At 48.8% G+C, this 18318-nt stretch overlaps 1 protein-coding gene and 1 long non-coding RNA gene across 3 annotated transcripts; one reads left to right on the forward strand and one right to left on the reverse strand.

Annotated features, from left to right (window-relative positions):
- The first annotated feature begins 4293 nt into the window (after nucleotides 1–4293).
- LOC137772986 (uncharacterized) lies at nucleotides 4294–7573 on the forward strand. The gene is made up of 2 exons (XR_011075616.1): nucleotides 4294–4376; nucleotides 4706–7573. It is a non-coding gene; the product is annotated as an uncharacterized lncRNA (long non-coding RNA).
- Nucleotides 7574–14416: 6843 nt separating this feature from the next.
- Nucleotides 14417–17841, reverse strand: LOC137772984 (BOLA class I histocompatibility antigen, alpha chain BL3-7-like). 2 transcript variants are annotated; one of them, XM_068557240.1, is made up of 8 exons: nucleotides 17729–17841; nucleotides 17139–17408; nucleotides 16675–16950; nucleotides 15778–16053; nucleotides 15547–15657; nucleotides 15046–15113; nucleotides 14893–14940; nucleotides 14417–14728 (listed from the first exon to the last, which is right to left on the reverse strand). In XM_068557240.1, exons 1-8 carry the CDS (start codon nucleotides 17790–17792, stop codon nucleotides 14606–14608), a joined length of 1236 nt encoding a protein of 411 aa, XP_068413341.1. In that variant the 5' UTR covers nucleotides 17793–17841; the 3' UTR covers nucleotides 14417–14605. The 2 variants fall into 2 exon arrangements, with proteins under 2 accessions (XP_068413341.1, XP_068413340.1); XM_068557239.1 differs by having other exon boundaries at nucleotides 15081–15113; nucleotides 17729–17840.
- Between the last annotated feature and the right edge of the window lie 477 nt (nucleotides 17842–18318).

Genomic DNA, 18318 nt, shown 5'->3' on the forward strand with positions numbered 1-18318 from the left:
GGTGCTCTAGAAATGGATATGGATGTTGTAATCAATTCTTATTCGTGGTAGGGGCTGCAGTCCTATGATATAGTCACTCGTTCTCATACCTTTGTCTCAGTGGCAGGTGAAGAACCAAATCAAAGGCAACAGAAGAGAAAAATTAATAATTAATACACATTTTAATAAGTACTTTAAAGACATTTCAACCATTCCCTTGTAGAGAAAGCAGACCAAGCATTACGACTCCCATTTTAGAGACAAAGCAGTGAGGACAAGAGACTCCTGACTACCATAAGGCTCCAGTCACCTAAGTGCATTCAGAAACCCCGCAGGACCACCTAGCTGAGGCAGAGAGTTGGGAATGATGTAAAGGAGCAGAGGATCAATGAGAACCCCGAGGGCTGTGCCCAGGAGGTCTCCTCTCAGGGTCTCAGCGTAAGTCTGGATCTCATGCAGTCAAGCCACGGGAAAGGGAAAATTCTCCCAGTGAAGGAAGATGAGAATCCATAGAGAAACTCTTGAGTTCTGGCATTGGTAAAGGTTACCTTCCCACCATCATAATCCAGAGCAGCTCCAGTCAGCCTTGGACAGTAGGACAGGATCTGGCAAGGCTCAGGGCCGGTGCATATATAGACCCCAGCTGAAGACAGCTGCAGAGTCCAGACTCCCTCCTCAGGGGTGAAGCTGAGAAACCCTCTTCTCACCACTGACTCTCTTGCCACCCTCACCAGGCAGAATTCTGGCCACATTCCATTTTCCTGCGACCATTCCCCTCCGACTCCTCCTTCTCACCTCTATATCCAGGAGAACTAGACGCATCAGGGATGCCTAGAAAACCACCAAGATAGCTACTGCCAAACACACCTCTGGCTCCACCCCTGTATTTCACTGCTTCTTCTTCCTCCTCTGCTCCCCACCAGATCCTGTCCACTGTCACTTCCCAATACACTTTGCCCCACGTGAAGCCCTTACTTCCCAGCACACCAGGCTCTGGATCAAATCGCTGACCATGCTGCTATGTGTTCATCCACAAGCCAGGGAATATCATGCTCTTCCCATTTGGAAACACTGAGAGGTAGCCGCTGGCTGTCTGGGAATTCAGGATGATCCTCACTGTGGGGACAAGGAGATAAAGGCGTGGCATCACAAAAGACAGCAAATGAGATTTATCCCATAGGTCCTGGGGCCTTTATGACAATGGGGGAAGACTCCTCAGGGGGCCAGGCCAGAAACTGCTTTTGACCTTGTGCTCTTACTATTAGCAACCATATCTGGAAAATGAAGAGAACACAGAAATTTCAAGGGCACAGGCAGTGTGATGAGACTTGAGAGGGAAAAACGGTAAGGACTGGGATCACTGCAGCTGCACAAATCTGGGGAAAGGTTTGTGGTTTTGAAATCTGAAATCTCAGGATAAAGAATTTGGATACATTAGTCACACGAAGACCTTCCTCTTTAAATCGAAAGAGCTGACCCATAAGTAATGGCGCTTCACAGGAAACCTGCAATTAGCAAACTTCAGCCACTATCCCCTCCAGCTGCTCACTTGTTTTATATTCCAGATCCCTCATCAATTTTCCTAGAATAAAAGTACCAAAGGACAGTAAGCGATTCTGACACCACATCTTCTAGGTCAAATTCTCTTACTGTTAGCTAATATAACTTTCGAAGGTGACAAAGCACCATGAAAACACAAGTGAAATAGAGAAATCAATTCAGGAGACACCCAGAGCTGTCCCGTGTAAAGTGGTTCATGTAAGTATCCCGGCCAACATCTGCTGAACCCAACTGGTGCTTCATTAAAGAGGACCTGTGGACATGTTCCCTGTTGTTAAACTAAGTCCTAAACTTCTAGTCCTAGACCACACTATTTCTCTCCACTCTCAAAGATACCTCTTTTAGATTCATTCTCCCAGTATTCTTTAAATTAAAAAAATTTTTAATTGTGGTAAAAACACATAACATTTACCATTTTTACCATTTTTAAGTGTATACTTCATTAATGTTAAGCGTATTTAACTTGCTGTGCAACCAATTTCCAGAACTCTTCCATTCTTCAAAGCTGAAACTCTCTACCCATTGAACAACAGCTCAGCATTTCCCCCTCCTCCCAGCCACTAATCTACTTTCTGTTCCTGTGGATTTGACTGCTTCAGAGACCTCCCATAAATGGAATCATACAGTACTTGTCCCTTCGTGACTGGCTCATTTCACTTAGCATTATGCCTCAAGGTTCATCCATGTTGTAGCATGTGTCAAAATTTCCTTCCTTTTTTAGGCTAGATAATATTCCATTGTCTGCATATGCCACATTTTGTTTATCCATTCATCCACTAATGGATGGATTTGGGTTGCTTCTACCTCCTGGCTATAGCGAATACTGCTGCTATGAACATGAGTGTGCAAATATCTCTTTGAGATCCTGCTTTTAATTCTCTGGAAAGTGGGAATGCTGGATCATATGGTAATTATGTTTTTAATTGTTTGAGGAAATGCCACACTGTTTTCCATAGCCTCCCAATTTTCTTTTACCTCACTGTTAAATGTGAAATATCTTTTTACCAACTCTGAGACCTATTGACTATGATTCTGCTTTAGTCTAGGTAACATTCTTAGACTATCATGTGGAATGCTCTCTGGTTTGGACTTGCTTAGTTTCCCTCCCCAATGTCCCTGCGTGGTGTGAGTGACGTGCACAAGAGCAAGGAACTCTGAGAAGCCACGGCCACAATCAAAACCTAAGGAAACATTATAGAGAAAGAAAGGTTTTCTAGGCTCAGAACCCCTTCCTTTACCATGGAATCCTTTGAGTACTTTCTCTAAAGAAGGAAGTTTATCTGAAAATTCTTGTGTCTGCTTTTAGATTGGAGGACTGATAGGCTTTTCAATCCAGAACTTCTTCCGGGGATATCTAGAGAAAATGAAGTCACAGTTAGAACTCCTGAGAGAAAGGCATGATTTCCCATCGTCAGCACGTGCATGTGCACAAACACCAGCAATGGACCAAAGGGTCAGAGAGTAAAAGCTGCTTTTCCAAGTGGTCGGTTTCAACATCAGAGTCAAAGAGTAGATATATAGAGTTCTGAAGAAAGGGCCATGATCCAAGGATTCTCTACGCACCAATATATCATTTATAGACAATGTTAAAAAAGAGAGAAAGCCATTTTTTGCCTTTGAAAGTCTTTGAAACATGCCAGTAATACTACAAAGTCTAAGGAAATTACCTGAGGATATAAACAAGACAAATTAAAATTAAGCTTTAAATATACATTTTTAAAGGCTTTAAATTTAAAATTAAGGAAGTGCTGGGCAGAGATATATAAGCTAAATACAAAATAAAAGAAATCTGAGGTCTTGATCTTATTATCAAACAGGATTGGATTCAAAGCAAAAAATTATTAAGTAAGACAACAGAGGGTGTTTTATGTTACTAAGAAAATTATAATCCACAATTAAGATACAACTCTCCTTAAAGGTCAACAGAGAAAAAGTATCAAATATAAAAAGCAAAAACTATAAGAATACAAGTAAAATGGGCAAAAACTCATTGCTAATAGGAATCTTTGAGTGATTGCTTCTAGTCCATAACATACCAAGAAGTCAAAAAATAAGTGTGAATACAAAATACCTAAATAACAAAAATACTAAGGAAAGCTTCATGGAGATAGAGCAAATCCTATTCCAAGAACACAGAGAATGTACCTTCTTTGCAAATGTTTGGAACTGTCCAAAAGTTTACAACGTACCATACAGAAAGCCTCAATAAAGTCCAAAATGGTAGAAATGGCAACAAACTTGTCTGGTCACAAGATTTAAAAACTATGAAACATAAAACTGTTAGAAAAAACCCTGCACACCACTGACAGGGAAAAAAAAAAAAAAAAGAGGGAAGAGAGTGCTTGAAGAGGATCTTATCCTGGAGGAGAATGTTGGACAGAGTTCTCACCTCCTCGTCCTGGACCTGGCTTGTCTAGTGCTTGTTCCCTTCACCCGCTGCCTAGAGGACGGTCCCTGCCTTGTGCTGGTTGGCAGCCAAACCATCAGGAGTTACGGTGTCTTGAACTTTGGAGTCGATGCCACTCAGCAAGGCCCTGCCTGAGCCCTCCCTGCTTTGTCTCCCGCAGGAGCCTCCAGAGCACAGGTGACACAGCATCCCAGCCCTGATGGAGGGGTCACCCTGAGATCCTGGGCCCTGGACTTCTACCCTCAGAGGTCACCCTGACCTGGCAGCGTGGTGAGGAGGAACAGACCCAGGCCATGGAGCTTGTAGAGACCAGGCCTTCAGAGGACAGAACGTTCCAGAAGTGGGCGGCCCTGGTGTTGCCTTCTGGAGACGAGCAGAGACACACGTGCCACGTGCAGCACCAGGGGCTGCCTGAACCCCTCTTCCTGAGGTCCGGTGTGGAGGGATCTGAGGCGGAACCTTCTTCTCAGGGAAGTAGGAGCCCTTCTGGGGACTTTCAGCAGGGTCAGGGCTCAGATGTGAGGTCAGGGCCCCTCACTCTGCTTTCCTCCTCAAAGCCGTCTTCCCAGGCCAGCATCCCCATCAAGGGAGCACTTGCTGGCCAGCTTCTCCTTGCAGCTGCTGTCAGTGGGGTTGTGTTTGCAGGAGTTCAGATTGCTGGAACTTTGCCTGCAAGAACTGTGCTCTAGAACACCAAGAACTCAGGTTAGGAAGGGATTCTGGGTTTCATTGTTCTGACCCAAGGGTCTCTCACCTCAGGGGTTGAATTGCAACTCCTGTCCTCGTGACTTCTGGAGCCAACGTGCAGGCATCCTGTTGTGCAGCAAAGCCTGGAGGGACCCTGGCTGGTGGGAGGCCAGCTGAGAAAGTGCAGGTGAGCTGGGAGGCTGGGGACCTGCTGGATCCCCTGAGCCCCACTTCCAGGTCAGGCCAGTGTACGTGGCTGCCTTTGGACTCCAGGACCTTGATCTAAGTTCAGCTCCCCTTCTCCTCTATGAGGGTTCCAGGAGCAGGGCCACATGAGGCCCAGAAAGTACCAGATTGCCTGGGGAATGGGTCTCTTTCTAGTGGGACAAAAATTCTCAGGTCCGTCTCCTGCAGGATCCTAAATTTTTTTACAAAGATGAAGTAGTATTAAGCCCAGTCCTACAATGAACTGGCAAATCTGAAGGGAGAGTGTAACCTGCATGTGTGTCTGTCTGTGTGTGTTCACATGCGTATAGAAATGTGTGTGGATGTTTGTGTATATGTGTGTGGGTGAGTGTACACAAGCATGTGTGGGCCTTTGTATGCATATGTGTGTTTTTGTGGTGTGTGGGTGTGCATTGCTCTGATGCGTCCTCATCCTGGCCCCCACCCTGGCCTTCTCCAGGTGCCCCTCCCACCTCAGGGGATATAAGAGACAGGACAGCTCTCCATCTGCACATGAGTAAGAAGAGGTTGAGGTGATGAGTGTTGGGGAGAAGTGGTCCTCATCCTCTTGGAAGAAAGAAACAGGAGCTGCATGCATGGACTCTCTTCCTTCCCAGGATTTTGCCTTAGTAAATGTGTCAGATACCATTTTAAGGGACTTACATGAATCAAATTATTTAAATCTCATAAGAGTCCTCTGAGATAGGGACAGCAATTAACCCCATTTTACAGACAAGGAAACTGAGGCCTCTGAGAGCTTGGCTGGCCTTCAGCTGGCTGAGCCATGACTCTAAGGCAGCGGTCTGACTGCTGCGCCCAGGTCTGTACTCACTCTCCTGTGTTGACTCCCGTACACTGTTCACCAGCCTCACTAAGGGTCACCTCCTCTGGGGGCTCTGACAGCTTCCCTGTCCCCTCTGGGCTCTGAGACTGGCTGGGAGTCTATTGCGTTTCTCACACTCCCTATAGGTGTGTCCATGGGGTCTGAAGTGACAGGAGAGTTGGTTCTACATTGGTTGCTGGAGTGTGTTTGCCGGAGGTGGGGGGAAGTGAGGGTCACATCTGGGCTGTAGGGCCGCAGTGGTGTTTGCATCTGGGTGTGAACTGGGCTTTCCAGATGCTGAAGGGTGAAGACCAGCAGGGGCCGTGCAGAGTTTACTCATCACTGTGTTATTTCACAGCCTGAAACCACGGCCCCTCGTGGGCCTGAGAGTCACAGGGGTGTTCACGCATCTCCTTCCCATCCCTGCTGCCCTGACTGCTCTTCTTCCAGCTGACTTTCTGGGAACATCTGCTGTCCAAGGTGACACATGAGGAGGGGTCTGGCCACACCCCTGCTCACCAGCACTTCCTCCCACCCTGCCTGCTGCTCCCTTCTGGGGCCTCCTGGATGAAGTGAGAGGACAGCAACTAGGAGAGACAGAGAAGCTGACATTATGCTGGTAAAGAGAAAGCAGAACGTCTGTCATCAAGAAATGGAAAGGGTTGCCTTAGGGAAGAAGACTGAGTAGTTTCTTGTGGGCTGTTACACTGGCAGCCTAAGACTTCTGCTGGATGTTGACAGGAGGCTGACCTTAATTTCTTGCCATGTAGGACTTTCCAACGCAGCTGCTTCCTTCCTCAGAGCTTGCAAGCAGTGAAGACAGTAGAAAGTCAGCCAGCAAGATGGGGTCTTGCTCTTCTATGATCTAATCTCAGGAGTGACATCCCCGTTGTCATAGTCTATTGGTCAGAAGCAAGTCCCAGGTCCCACCCACACTCAGGGGTGGAGAGCCACAAGGTGTGAACCCCAGGAGGCAGGGGTCCTTGGGTAGATCCTTGGTATCTCAGAGTCTGTCTGCACTGGGACATTCCAGGTCAGAGAAGCAGGAGCACGAGGTAGTGAGGACTCTGCCACGGATTGCACAGTCACTGAACAGTCATTGTCACTGTGGGTCCGCCTCAGGCAGGATGATCTGCAGAACTGACTTGTGTTTATCACGGCACTGACCTGGATACAAGAATCAATGTTTTCATCGGAAAGGTTTCTCTCCAGGTCTGTGGGAATCTGAGAGGGTCCCCTCTGAATATTTGCCCCCTTACTTTTCAAACCTCCTACACCTCTAGGAAAGTGCCGTCACTAAAGTCACCCACATTTTTCTTCCCTGTGTCATCCTGCCAGCAAACCCTGGGCTCCCATTATTCCTCCCATCTTACTTTCATACAGGATCCCAGAGTCACTCCTTGTGATTCTAGTATGTTGGTTTCTTCCCCTTCATCCAGATTATTTCTTAGTGATTTTCTCTCGTGTTGATTACTCAGCTTCATTAGGAAATTGTGTTCTCTAACTAACCCTTTCTACTAATTTTTGGACCAAATGGGCCAAGGTCATCTCTCCAATCCTCAGCTCACGTCCCACACAGGGACAGGATAAGAGTGGGGCTCCTGGGAAGTCATGGACTGGCACAGACCCTCATCGGGGTGAGACATTTAGGTCACCAAGCCATAGACCTTAGCTTTCTTTATGTGCCCGGCAGGGGGCACCACACCCGGCACACAGTATGCTCTCAATCAGCTCCTTCCCTCCTGGAAGCTGTTTCCCCGACAACTAATTATAGACTATGTTGCATTTACCAGGTCATTTCACTCCATCGTGAGTTCCTTGATGTGTCACTCACTGAGGCCCAGCGCAGAGCCTGACATCTAGTTACCGCTTAATAAATGATTACTAAATGAGTGTGGGGTTTTCTTTGGTCATTCAACATTTATTTCAACTTACTAATACATGCATAAAGTTTAAAAAATTCATATGACATAAAGGATATACAGTGAAAAGTAAATTTTCTCCTCCATTCCATCCAAAACCCTTCCAAATTCCCTCCCTGGACACAGTAACTGTTACCAGTTTCGACAGTGTTATAGAGAGCGATTTAATTTTATCAGGTGGTATTTATCACATATTCTATCTGCAATTTTGTTATCAATTAGCAATATATTCTAAGATTATTCTATTTTTAAAATACAAATCTGGCTCAGCTTAAGATACTGATAATAACAATTCTCCACTGCTGATTTAAAAAAATTTAAGTATAGCAAAAATCATGTCTCTTCCATAGTAATAGAGTTTTTTTCTGGACAAAGGCACCCAGATTAAAAATACATTCGGGACTTCCCTGGTGGCGCAGTGGTTAAGAATCCGCCTGCCAATGCAGGGGACACGGGTTCGATCCCTGGTCCGCGAAGATCCCACATGCCGCGGAGCAAATAAGCCCGTGCGCCACAACTACTGAAGCCCGTGCCCCACAACTACTGAAGCCTGCGCGCCTAGAGCCTGTGCTCGCATCAAGAGAAGCCACCGCAATGAGAAGCCCCCGCACTGCAACTAAGCGGAACTAGAGAAAGCCCAGCAACGAAGACTCAAAGCAGCCAAAATAAAGAAAGAAAGAAAGAAAGAAATTAAAGTAAAAAAACAAAACAAAACATTCAATCTCCACTACTTGTATCCTTTTGATTAAGTTCTGGCCAATATGATGAAGCAGATGTCAACTTTAAAATTTTGATCTTAAAGGGAAGAAACCTTTCTTCCTTCCCTGCTTTCCCTGGTTGCTCCTGGACCATGAACATGGTCTTAGGTACCTTGGGTCATGTCAACAATGGCAACATCCCAGGGACAGCAGAGAAGGAAGGTCAAGGAGACCTGGACGCCTGGACATCCTCGTGCTGCAGAGCCATCCTAGCAGCCCTGGAACTGCCTGCCTCACTGTCATGGGAGATACACACAGGCTTCCATCCTGTGAGACCACTGTTATTTGGGTTCTGCTGCACATACTGAATACATATTGGCAGAATAGGACTTCCCAGGAGTGTGGGGCTGTGGTGGTCTGTTCTAAGACGAGCAGAGATATATTTACAGTGTCACCAATGGGCTCCTAGAACATTATTGTAAATGGAGAAAGGGAGAGCTGGGCCAGGGTTGGGGGCACAGCACAGGGAGACTGGAGACTGTTACCCTCCTCATCTCTCTAGCCATGGGGTCTGATAGGGGAGCGTTTGGGTCACCAGGTGTTAGATTTGGGAGCCTTCGTTTCTTCACTTCCCTTCTTGTCCTTTTCACAGACAGTTCTCTTGACATTCCAGCCAGGATGAGAATCACTGCTGGTGGTCTCTTCCTCCTCCTCCTCCTGTCTGATGGCAGTGACTGTGGAGGCTGAGATTTGGAGGAGAAACTCCTCAGGTAGGGAAAGAATGCAGCATCAGTTGTCATTGGGTTCCATCAGGAATCTCTGCTTCCCCAGCCAGCCCTGAGACAGCTGACCCCGGGTCCCTCATATCTTTTTCCCTGGTGATCCCCAAATATACATTCATCACTTCCCCTATTCTATTTGTTACCAATGAGTCACTAGGTCCAGCTTATGTTCCAAAGGTATTAGACAGGGGCATAGATACCGGAGGAGGGAGCATCGGGGACCAACTTAGAGTCTGCCAACCACAGGGTGACTTTGGGACCATCTGACTACATGGCCTGTCACACGGCTGAGGCTAGCAATGCAGAGACCAGAATAAATAGAGTTCAAGTCAAAGGTTTTGGGGCTCACTTCACAGGAATCCAGATCAAAATTATATTCCCGAAAACCTGGCCCGATCTTCCAGGTAATTTGGGATTTTTAAAAGAGAGAACTTTGTAGGTAGAAGCATAAAGGTAGGAAATGAAAAGAAAGGTAGCAGCGCCGAGAGTCAGCGTTGTCTCACTATCATTGACAACGATCCTTCCAGTTTCCGCAAGAACCACAGTGGTGAGTTAACTGGTATGTGATGTGACCACCACCCCTGCAACCTTTAAGTCTTTGAGGATGACGTTAACTTCTTTCATTATCCCAAGACACAATATCGTTTTTAATGTTCTGTCGTGGCTGTGCTTGGGCGGCTTTTTCAGGGGCTTCCACTAAGCCTTTCTTACTAAAAGCTTTTACTTCACAGGATTAAAAAAAAACAATATGAGTTCTCTGGGTGACATTTCCAAATACAGCTCATAAGCTTGAGAAAACCAAAGGTAAGATGTTTCCAGATTTGGCTAATGCCCTAAGGATAAAAACAATTTTTCCCTCTGGGTCATTACCCACATTTATATTTTGGCCTAAATAATTATTCTCTTGATACTGTACTTATGGAAGCTTTTTATACTTTATTTATTATTTTTATTCGTTTTCACTGGAAGAGGCAGCCTTAAAACAAGTTCTATCACGTTACTGGGAATGGAGTCTCCACGACCTGTTTTTTCACTCCTGCTATTTATCTGGCACCATGGTAGGTGCTAGAATACAAGTCCACCTAAACCAATGATACTTTATCTCTTCTGTGAGCCAGTGCTGGTTTGTGAAATGTTTGCTCTCAGCTCACAATAAGAAACATACAGACATTGAAAGTGAGTGTAAGCAAGTAAACTTCTACCTTTATCTTGACCCAGACTGGTAATTGCCAAGAAAAAGATGAGCATTTATATCATGTCATTGGATCTGCTAAGACAGTTGGATCATTAGTTCCTCATGGACCAGAGATTGAGTAACTTGCTGTCTAAACTAGTATTGATACTTTTTTGTGGGGATCACATGTAAACTGATAAGTGATATGGATACTTTCCCCAGAAAGATGTGCATGTACAAAGAAATAGGAAACTTAGTATAAAATGTCAGTGTTTATGTATGGATCCCATGAAGACTTACAGATCTTGTTTTTTTAAGCTTAGAAAGAGACAAAGGTAGGGAGAGGACATTTTGAGTAATCATTTCATTATTGAAAAATGCACTCTGCTTATCTGCGTATAAACTGGAGTAGACAGAAGCTGGACCCCATAACAGAACATCACAGAAGAAGTTGAAAGATGTCATTTATTACTTATTCATCCATCCAACCTGACTGCTTACAATGAACCAGGTCAAGTTCTCGTCTAGATCATTGCTGCAAAAATTGAAATTTGTCATTCTTTTTCCCTTCCTCACCTTCAACCTCCACCCCTAGAATCTGTACCCTCTTCCCAAGTTAGGGGAATTTCATACTTGAAGATCTTGGTAGGAGGTAGAGGCCACCTCCCTCCATAAGAGAGAAAAACCTGCTTCCAAACATTCTGGCAGGTTGAAACAGCCTGAGGCCCCACCAGGCAGGTGACCCCATGCTGGACTCTGACTCAGGACATGGTGACACAGGGAGGCTGGAATTGTGCTGAATGCTTTGGCACATGTGGCAGAGGTGGCGGTAGTGTTGTCCAGTTGTCAGGAGCAGCAGAGACAGCAGGCCTAGCCGCAGGGTGCATTGTCCAGAATCAGGGCTGATAGTGCTGTGAACAGTGGCATCTGTGCCTACCTGCAGGCGCAGGGGTTCCTCTGTGGGACCCGACCTGGATGGGATTGTGGATTCTGTTCCTGGCTGTGTACTCTCAGGGCTGTTCTGTGGCTTTTTCCTGAAATAAAACAAAACTACAATCAATCTCTCTTTCCCTCTCTCTCTCTCTCTCTTGTTCCATTTAGAACAATTTGAAACCCTTTTTTCCCCATAAAGAATTGCATGAGAATACCATGTAGCGAAACTCTGAGAGAGCAGGGATTCAGAGACTCTTCCCCGCTGCTTTATTGAGATATGATTGATCTACAATATTGAGTAAGTTTATGGTGTAAAACTTGTTGACTTGACACACTTAATATTGCAAAATAATTACCACCGTAGCATTGGCTTACAACTGTATCATGCCACATAATCACCTTTTTCGTGTGTGTGGAGAAAATTTAGGTCTACCCTCTTAGCAACTCAAGAGCTTTTCTTTATGCTGAGTGGATAACTGCTTCTTAAATTTTCCACCTGGCTATACTGCATGGTAGAGAAAACATGTATCTCCCAGAAAATGTCCTGACTTTTTCTTCCCAGGGAAAAACATTTCAATGCGGATTTAAAACCCCTCCCCACCCTGATTACTCTCTGATCACTGACCTCAGTGGATCCCAATCTGCCTGAGCCTCAGGACTGCTTGTAGGGATTGTTGCAAAGTACTCAGGCCTCTTCCCCGACCCACCATCTCAGAATGTGGGCATGGAGTCCAGGAATCCCTTATGAACAAGCCCTACAGGTGAGGCTGATGCACAGCCACGTGGGAATCCTGGTCTACATTGTTGCTACTAACTGTGTGATCTGAAGACCAGCAACCTCAGCACCAAACTTGTTTAAAATGCAGATTCTCACGCTCCCTTCCACCTGAGGTGTGCAGGTGATGCACAAGGAAGATCGGGACCCCCTGCTCTCTGTGCCTTCTAGACTCGGTGGTCAGAACCGTGCGGTCTGCTCGGGTGTGTGGTCTGATCAGATCGCATAGTGCTGGGGGGTCCAGGGTTCAGTCCTTGTCCTTCCTCTTCTGTAGCCAATTCTCCCCTGGTGACCTCATCTGTTCTCAAAGCTTTAAACCTCATTTACAGGTGTCACCTCCTCCAACTATTTCTCCAGCCAAGTCATCTCACCTGAACCCCAGACTCAGTTTGCACTTTCCTAAACCGAATGCCAATGCTGCCGCCTCCTCAAATATGCTGCTTCCAGAGTCTCCCCACTTCTGCGGAAGGTGCCCCACATGTCTACTTGCAAATCTCAAAATTTGGGGTCTCCCTTCATTCTGCTTTCTTATAACCCAAATTTAATCCATTAGGAATTGCTGTAAAACGTCATTTTCAGAATATATCCAGAATCCAATCAGTTACTATTACTTTCCCTGCTCACACCCCAGACAAGCACCAGCATCTCCAGCCTGGACACTGCACCATTTCCTACAGTTTCCTCTATGGAATCTCTTGCCCTTCACCTCCTGATTCTGCCCAGCAGCCAGATGTTTCTAGAGAGTAGTCACACCAGGTCAATCTTCTGTTCAAACCATCTTGTAAACTCCGCATCTTACTCAGACAAAATCAAAACCCTTCTAATATTGTCTAGGTCTATATGATCTGTCCGGACACTGCACCTCATCTCAGTTCCTCTCTCCTCCAGCTACGATGGCCTCCTCGCTCTTCCTTGAGCACGCAGACACTCTCCTGCCCTAGTGCACTGGCACTGGAGGCTCCCCTGCCTGGAGAGAACTTGCCCCAGACATCCTCATGGACATTCCTTCATGTCCTTCCCATCTTTACTCAAAGGTCATCTTCTCAATGAGGCCCACACTGACCGCCCTAGTAAAACAGCCACCTTCCCTGTCCCCACACACTTACACGCTGGGTCACCTTCCTCAAAGCACTTACCAACTTTTAATGTAAACACTTCCCTCACTTACTAGTCTCAGAGTGCACACTCTGCCCTTTCCCCTAGAGCATATACTCCACGTGGCTGGCAAGTTTTGTCTGTTGTTAGTTCCCTGAGGTTTCCTAGATGCAAAAATAGTGTGTCATGTATCTGGCACACAAAAATACCAACTGAATGAATCATCAGTGTAGAGCACCTCCCTATTCTAGAGACAGTGTCTTTATTAACGTGACCTCAGGCCACATGCTGTCTTGTGGCAGCTACAGCACAACATCCATTCGCAATGACATCAATGCCGCCTGTACTTTTCTCACAAGGGCTGATCTCCCCTCCCTCCCACACCAATCAGTCTGCACACCACACACCATGCTCCTTCTCGCTTCAGAAAAGAATATCCTGCACTTATGTGTCTTATATTCCAACGTACCCTGACTCTGTTAGACTCTGCTTTCTAAATCCACCAGTTTGGATTGGAGTTAGCACTAGGCTTAGAAGATCTATCTAAGGGCAGAAGAGGGGCCAGGCTGCAGAGAAGAGAGAAATCCAGCAAGAATTAAGTCAAGATGAGAGACTATTGGGTCCCTTCTCTTTGCTAATTCCAGAATCTGGTTCCTTTAAAAAGATGGGGAAAAGTTGGAAAGAAGAATCCAGCACACATCTCTAGAAGGAGGGCAAGAGCTGGATGAGGCTGAAAATTGCTCTCTTGATACTACTGAGAATCCTGTGTGCAGGGCCCCCTTGGACTTGTGGGGACAATGACAGGCAAAATGACTCCTGCTGCTGTCAGAGATGGAGACACCCAGAGAAGAATGAGACCGGAACTCTGCACATGAAAAACAACAGTCATTATTCCAACAACAACAACTAAATAAGCAAAATATAAACACACACGATAAAGACAGGGTCCGAGGATGGGACCAAGGCCTGAGCGAAGGCTACCTGGTTACAGGAAGCCCTTGCTGCCCACAGTCCTGGAGACAGTACAAGGCCCAGGTGATTTCTGAGCCTCTGAGATCACAGGTCCTGGTGGGACAAGGTTCTACTGAAGTGACGAGGACAAACAGAGAAGATGACCTGGCAGAGCAGTGACCACATCAAAGCGCACGATGCAGTGAGCACGGAGTGGGCACAGGCCGCGTCCACGCTCAGCTCCTCACAGCCTCCTCCTGTCCCACCTGCGACAGGGTCAGCACAGCAAACACACAGAATCTGGAAGGTTCTCAGTGCTTCCATTTATTCTCTCTCTCAACCTTTAGGAATCCTTTCCTTTATTATCCCATCAACCCCTCATGGCAAGAATTAGAAAAAACAAAATTCATATATAGATTTTATTTCCAACAGGCAAGTAAGACATTATTACTCAGTGCAACACGAAGTTAAAACAGGGATGGAGGTGGCCCAGCCCTGCCTCTGCTGGAACAGGCAAGTGGATCAGGGAAGAGAACACAGGTCAGTGTGGGGAGGGGTCATGGTGGACAGGGGTGGGCCAGTCTCCCCAACTCCTCACATTATGCTACGAGGAACACAGACACATTCAGATGCAGCTGCAGAAAGAGGAGTCATGGGATCTGAAGCCACAAAGTGGGACCGTGGATCACTCAGTCCCCACGAGGCTGCTGTCTCACACTGTGAAAGAAAATAATCACGAACAAATTCAGGTCAGTCATGTAAAGTGCTGACCTTCCCATCAGCCCCCCACATGGTCAAATGTCCCACTCAAAGATCCCCACCACCCGGGGCATCCCCTCGGCCCCAACACCTCTCCCAATCGAGGCCCTCCAGGGTCTCACCTTTAGGATCCGTGAGAGACACATCAGAGCCCTGGGCACTGTCACTGCCTGGGGGAGAACAAAACCAGGACGTGGTCAGAACCCACAAGAGAGAAACTAGAGAAGGAACTTTAGGAGGGTGAGCCCCCCATGGCCTCCTGTCTGCGCCCTCACATGGGTCTCAGGAATCACACCCCCTCCACACTCACTTGCAGCCTGAGCGTAGCTCCCTCTTTTTACACCTGTAAGAAGAAAACATGATGTGAGAGGCCAGGGAGAAGACTGAGTTGTGAGATCCTAGAGGAACCCCCTAGTCCTGGACCACAGAGAACTTTCCAGAACTGTTGGCCAAAACCCATGATAGGATCAGGAACACGAAGAAAGGAGATGTGGGGGGACTGGATCAACTTCTGCCCTCCTGGGGGGTCTGTCCTCAGCAGGGACCTTCCCTCTCTGACCTTCAAGTGCTGGTAATCTGGTCCCCAACTGGAATTATGAAGGTGAAAAAATCTTTCATTTCCACATGTGCTTTACAAAAGGGTAAGTGCCAGTCTCCAGACTGGCAAGCAATGTTTCTGAGTGGTACTGCCCAATAAAAATGCAGGCAAACTTCTACCTGGGCTTGAAACCCCCCAGTGAGACAAGAAAACTCAGATCCCTCCCTCCCTTCCCTACCTGAGTGCTTCTTCCTCCAGATCACAGCTCCAGCCACCACGGCTCCAGTGACCACCAAGAGAACCAGGCCAACGATGAGGCCCATGATGGGGACGGTGGGCTGAGGAGGTTCTGTGGAGGAAAGGGAAGGGGCCCTGACCTCAGGCTTGAATCCCGACCTTGCTGAACGTGTCCAGGAGGGCTCCTGCTTTATCTGAGAAGAAGCTACACACCCCCCATGTCCCTCCTTACCCCATCTCAGGGTGAGGGGCTCCTGAAGCCCCTCGTGCTGCACATGGCACGTGTATCTCTGCTCCTCTCCAGAAGGCACCACCAGGGCCGCCCACTTCTGGAAGGTTCTGTCCCCTGAAGGCCTGGTCTCCACAAGCTCCATGTCCTGGGTCTGATCCTCCCCATCACGCTGCCAGGTCAGTGAGATCTCCTCAGGGTAGAAGCCCAGGGCCCAGCACCTCAGGGTGACCTCACGGTCAGAGATGGGGTGATGGGTCACGTGTGTCTTTGGAGGGTCTGAGGAGGAAGAATCAGAAAATTCACACTTTGGGTTACCTTCATGGGCCACTGAAGCAGCATCATGTGACCATCCTGAGAATGGACAGCACAACAGGTTTGAAAAGAAGAAGCAAAAACACCAGACACCAGCCTGGACTCCGGGGTCTGGGAAAATCTCCCAGTCCTTGGAAAGTTCTAGAATAAGGATGAAAGCCAAGGTAGGAGGCTCCATGTAAAGGGGAGAATACAGAGCAATGGTCCTGACTTTGGTGGAGGCTGAATGACTCAGAAAAGCTGGAGTCAGGCCTCCTAACATGTTCTCAGGCTGAGAACAGGCCTTGAGAGAGAAAGTCATGGTTCACAAAATGGGGGTCAGGGTCAAAGGGCGCCGCTGGTCAGTTATTTCAGGGATGGTTTCCTGCTTCTTCCCCAAAGAGACTGGATTCCTTAACTGTCTTTCAGAGAAGTGAGGCCACCGGCGAGTCACTGTCTTGTACAGAATATGAAAACCTGGGCGGATTCCTCCCTCTCCCGACAAGAAGTTGGGGCGGTGTTCCCACAGGGACCCCATTTCCTCCCCTTGTGGGAAGCCAGCTCCAGCCCGAGGGGAGACCAGGGAGGCCCCGCGGCCCCTCATACCTGCGCGCTGCAGCGTGTCCTTCCCGGTCTCCAGGTATCTGAGGAGCCACTCCACGCAGGTGCCCTCCAGGTAGTTCCTGATTTGCTCCGCAACACCGGCCGCCACCCACTTGCGCTTGGTGATCTGAGCCGCCGCGTCGGCCGCGGTCCAGGAGCGCAGGTCCTCGTTCAGGGCGATGTAATCGGCGCCGTCGTAGGCGTCCTGACAGTACCCGCGGAGGAGGCGACCGTCCGGCCCCACGTCGCAGCCGTACATCTCCTGGATGGTGTGAGACCCTGACCCCGCCCCGACCAACCGCAGCGATTAAACCCAAACTGAAAATGAAACCGGGTAAAGTCCCGAGTCGGGGGGCCGGGCGGGTCCCGCAATGTTGGGGTGACCCTCGGACCCGGAGACTCGGGGCGACGCCGGCCCGTCCCTGGGGATGGGGGTCGTGACCCGGACCCGGGCCCGCGTCGCTCACCGGCCTCGCTCTGGTTGTAGTAGCCGAGCGCGGTGTGCAGGTTCACTCGGAAAGTCTGTGCGGCGTTCTTCATGTTCCGCGTGTTCCGATCCCAATACTCCGGCCCCTCCTGCTCCACCCACGGCGCCCGCGGCTCCATCCTCGGATTCGGGGCGTCGCTGTCGAACCGGACGAACTGCGTGTCGTCCACGTAGCCGACGGTGATGAAGCGGGGCTCCCCGCGGCCGGGCCGGGACACCCCGGTGTAGAAATACCTCAGGGAGTGGGAGCCTGGGGGCGGGGAGGGGTGAGACCCGGTCCGACCCTCCTCCCGGCGCGGGTCCCGGGTTTGAGGTGACGGGGCCGGGGGGGGGAGGGGGAGAGGGGCTCGTGAGAAGGAAAAGGTGTGGAGGTCGGAGAAGGGCCAGCACCTCGGGGCGAGAGAAGAGGGGGCGGGAAGCCAGGGAGGGACAGGCGGGGACCGGGGTGAGGGGGCGGGTCTGGGCCGGGAGCGGCGGCGCGGCTCCTTCCCTGGGAGTCCTGCCCCCCCGACCCCAGGGGTCCCCTCGCTCCTCCCCGCAGAGGCCGTTCCCTCCCGACCCCGCACTCACCCGCCCAGGTCTCGGTCAGGGCCAGGGCCACCGAGAGCAGCAGGAGGAGGGTTCGCGGCGCCATGACCAGCACCCTCGGGATCTGAGGAGAAGCTGAGTCCCGGCGGGTCGGTGGAGACTTTATAACCGGGAACCGCGGGGACGCTGATTGGCTTCTCCAGAAACCGGATACGCAATGGGAGTGAGAAGTGGGGCCGCGTCACGAGTGTCCAGGCAGGAGGGCCCGACACAGGTTGTGAGAGAGAAAGTGAAACTCGGGGAGACGGGGAATCCCCACCACGGAGCGTCCCCGCCCCAGCGACCGCCTGACACCCTGAGAGCCTGAGAGCCTGGCCCTCCCGGGACCTGGGACTGTGCCTGGCCCTGCTCGTTCTGCTCAGAGAGCTCTTTGTCGCACTGTCTCCCTGAGTCCTGGCCCGGGGACTGTGTAGTCAGCGATTTTCACAACACTGTGGTCAGAATATTTATACAGTCTTACAAACTAGTGACGACCGCAAAGATAATTTTGTTTATGTGGATACTTCTACCGATACTTTCCAAAGTAGAAATAATAGAGTTTAAATTTTTTAAATTAATTTATTTAGAATAAT

The sequence above is a fragment of the Eschrichtius robustus genome, chromosome 12 (genome assembly GCF_028021215.1).
Source record: "Eschrichtius robustus isolate mEscRob2 chromosome 12, mEscRob2.pri, whole genome shotgun sequence".
Lineage (NCBI taxonomy): Eukaryota > Metazoa > Chordata > Mammalia > Artiodactyla > Eschrichtiidae > Eschrichtius > Eschrichtius robustus.

Coding starts and splice junctions, on each gene's coding strand:
- LOC137772984 (XM_068557240.1), bottom strand. CDS start 17,792: ATGGCGCCGCGAACCCTCCTCCTGCTGCTCTCGGTGGCCCTGGCCCTG. Junction 15,658..15,777: donor GCCCCTCACCCTGAGATGGG/GTAAGGAGGGAC, acceptor TTTCCTCCACAG/AACCTCCTCAGCCCACCGTC. Junction 14,941..15,045: donor GTGTGATTCCTGAGACCCAT/GTGAGGGCGCAG, acceptor GTTCTCCCCCAG/GCAGTGACAGTGCCCAGGGC.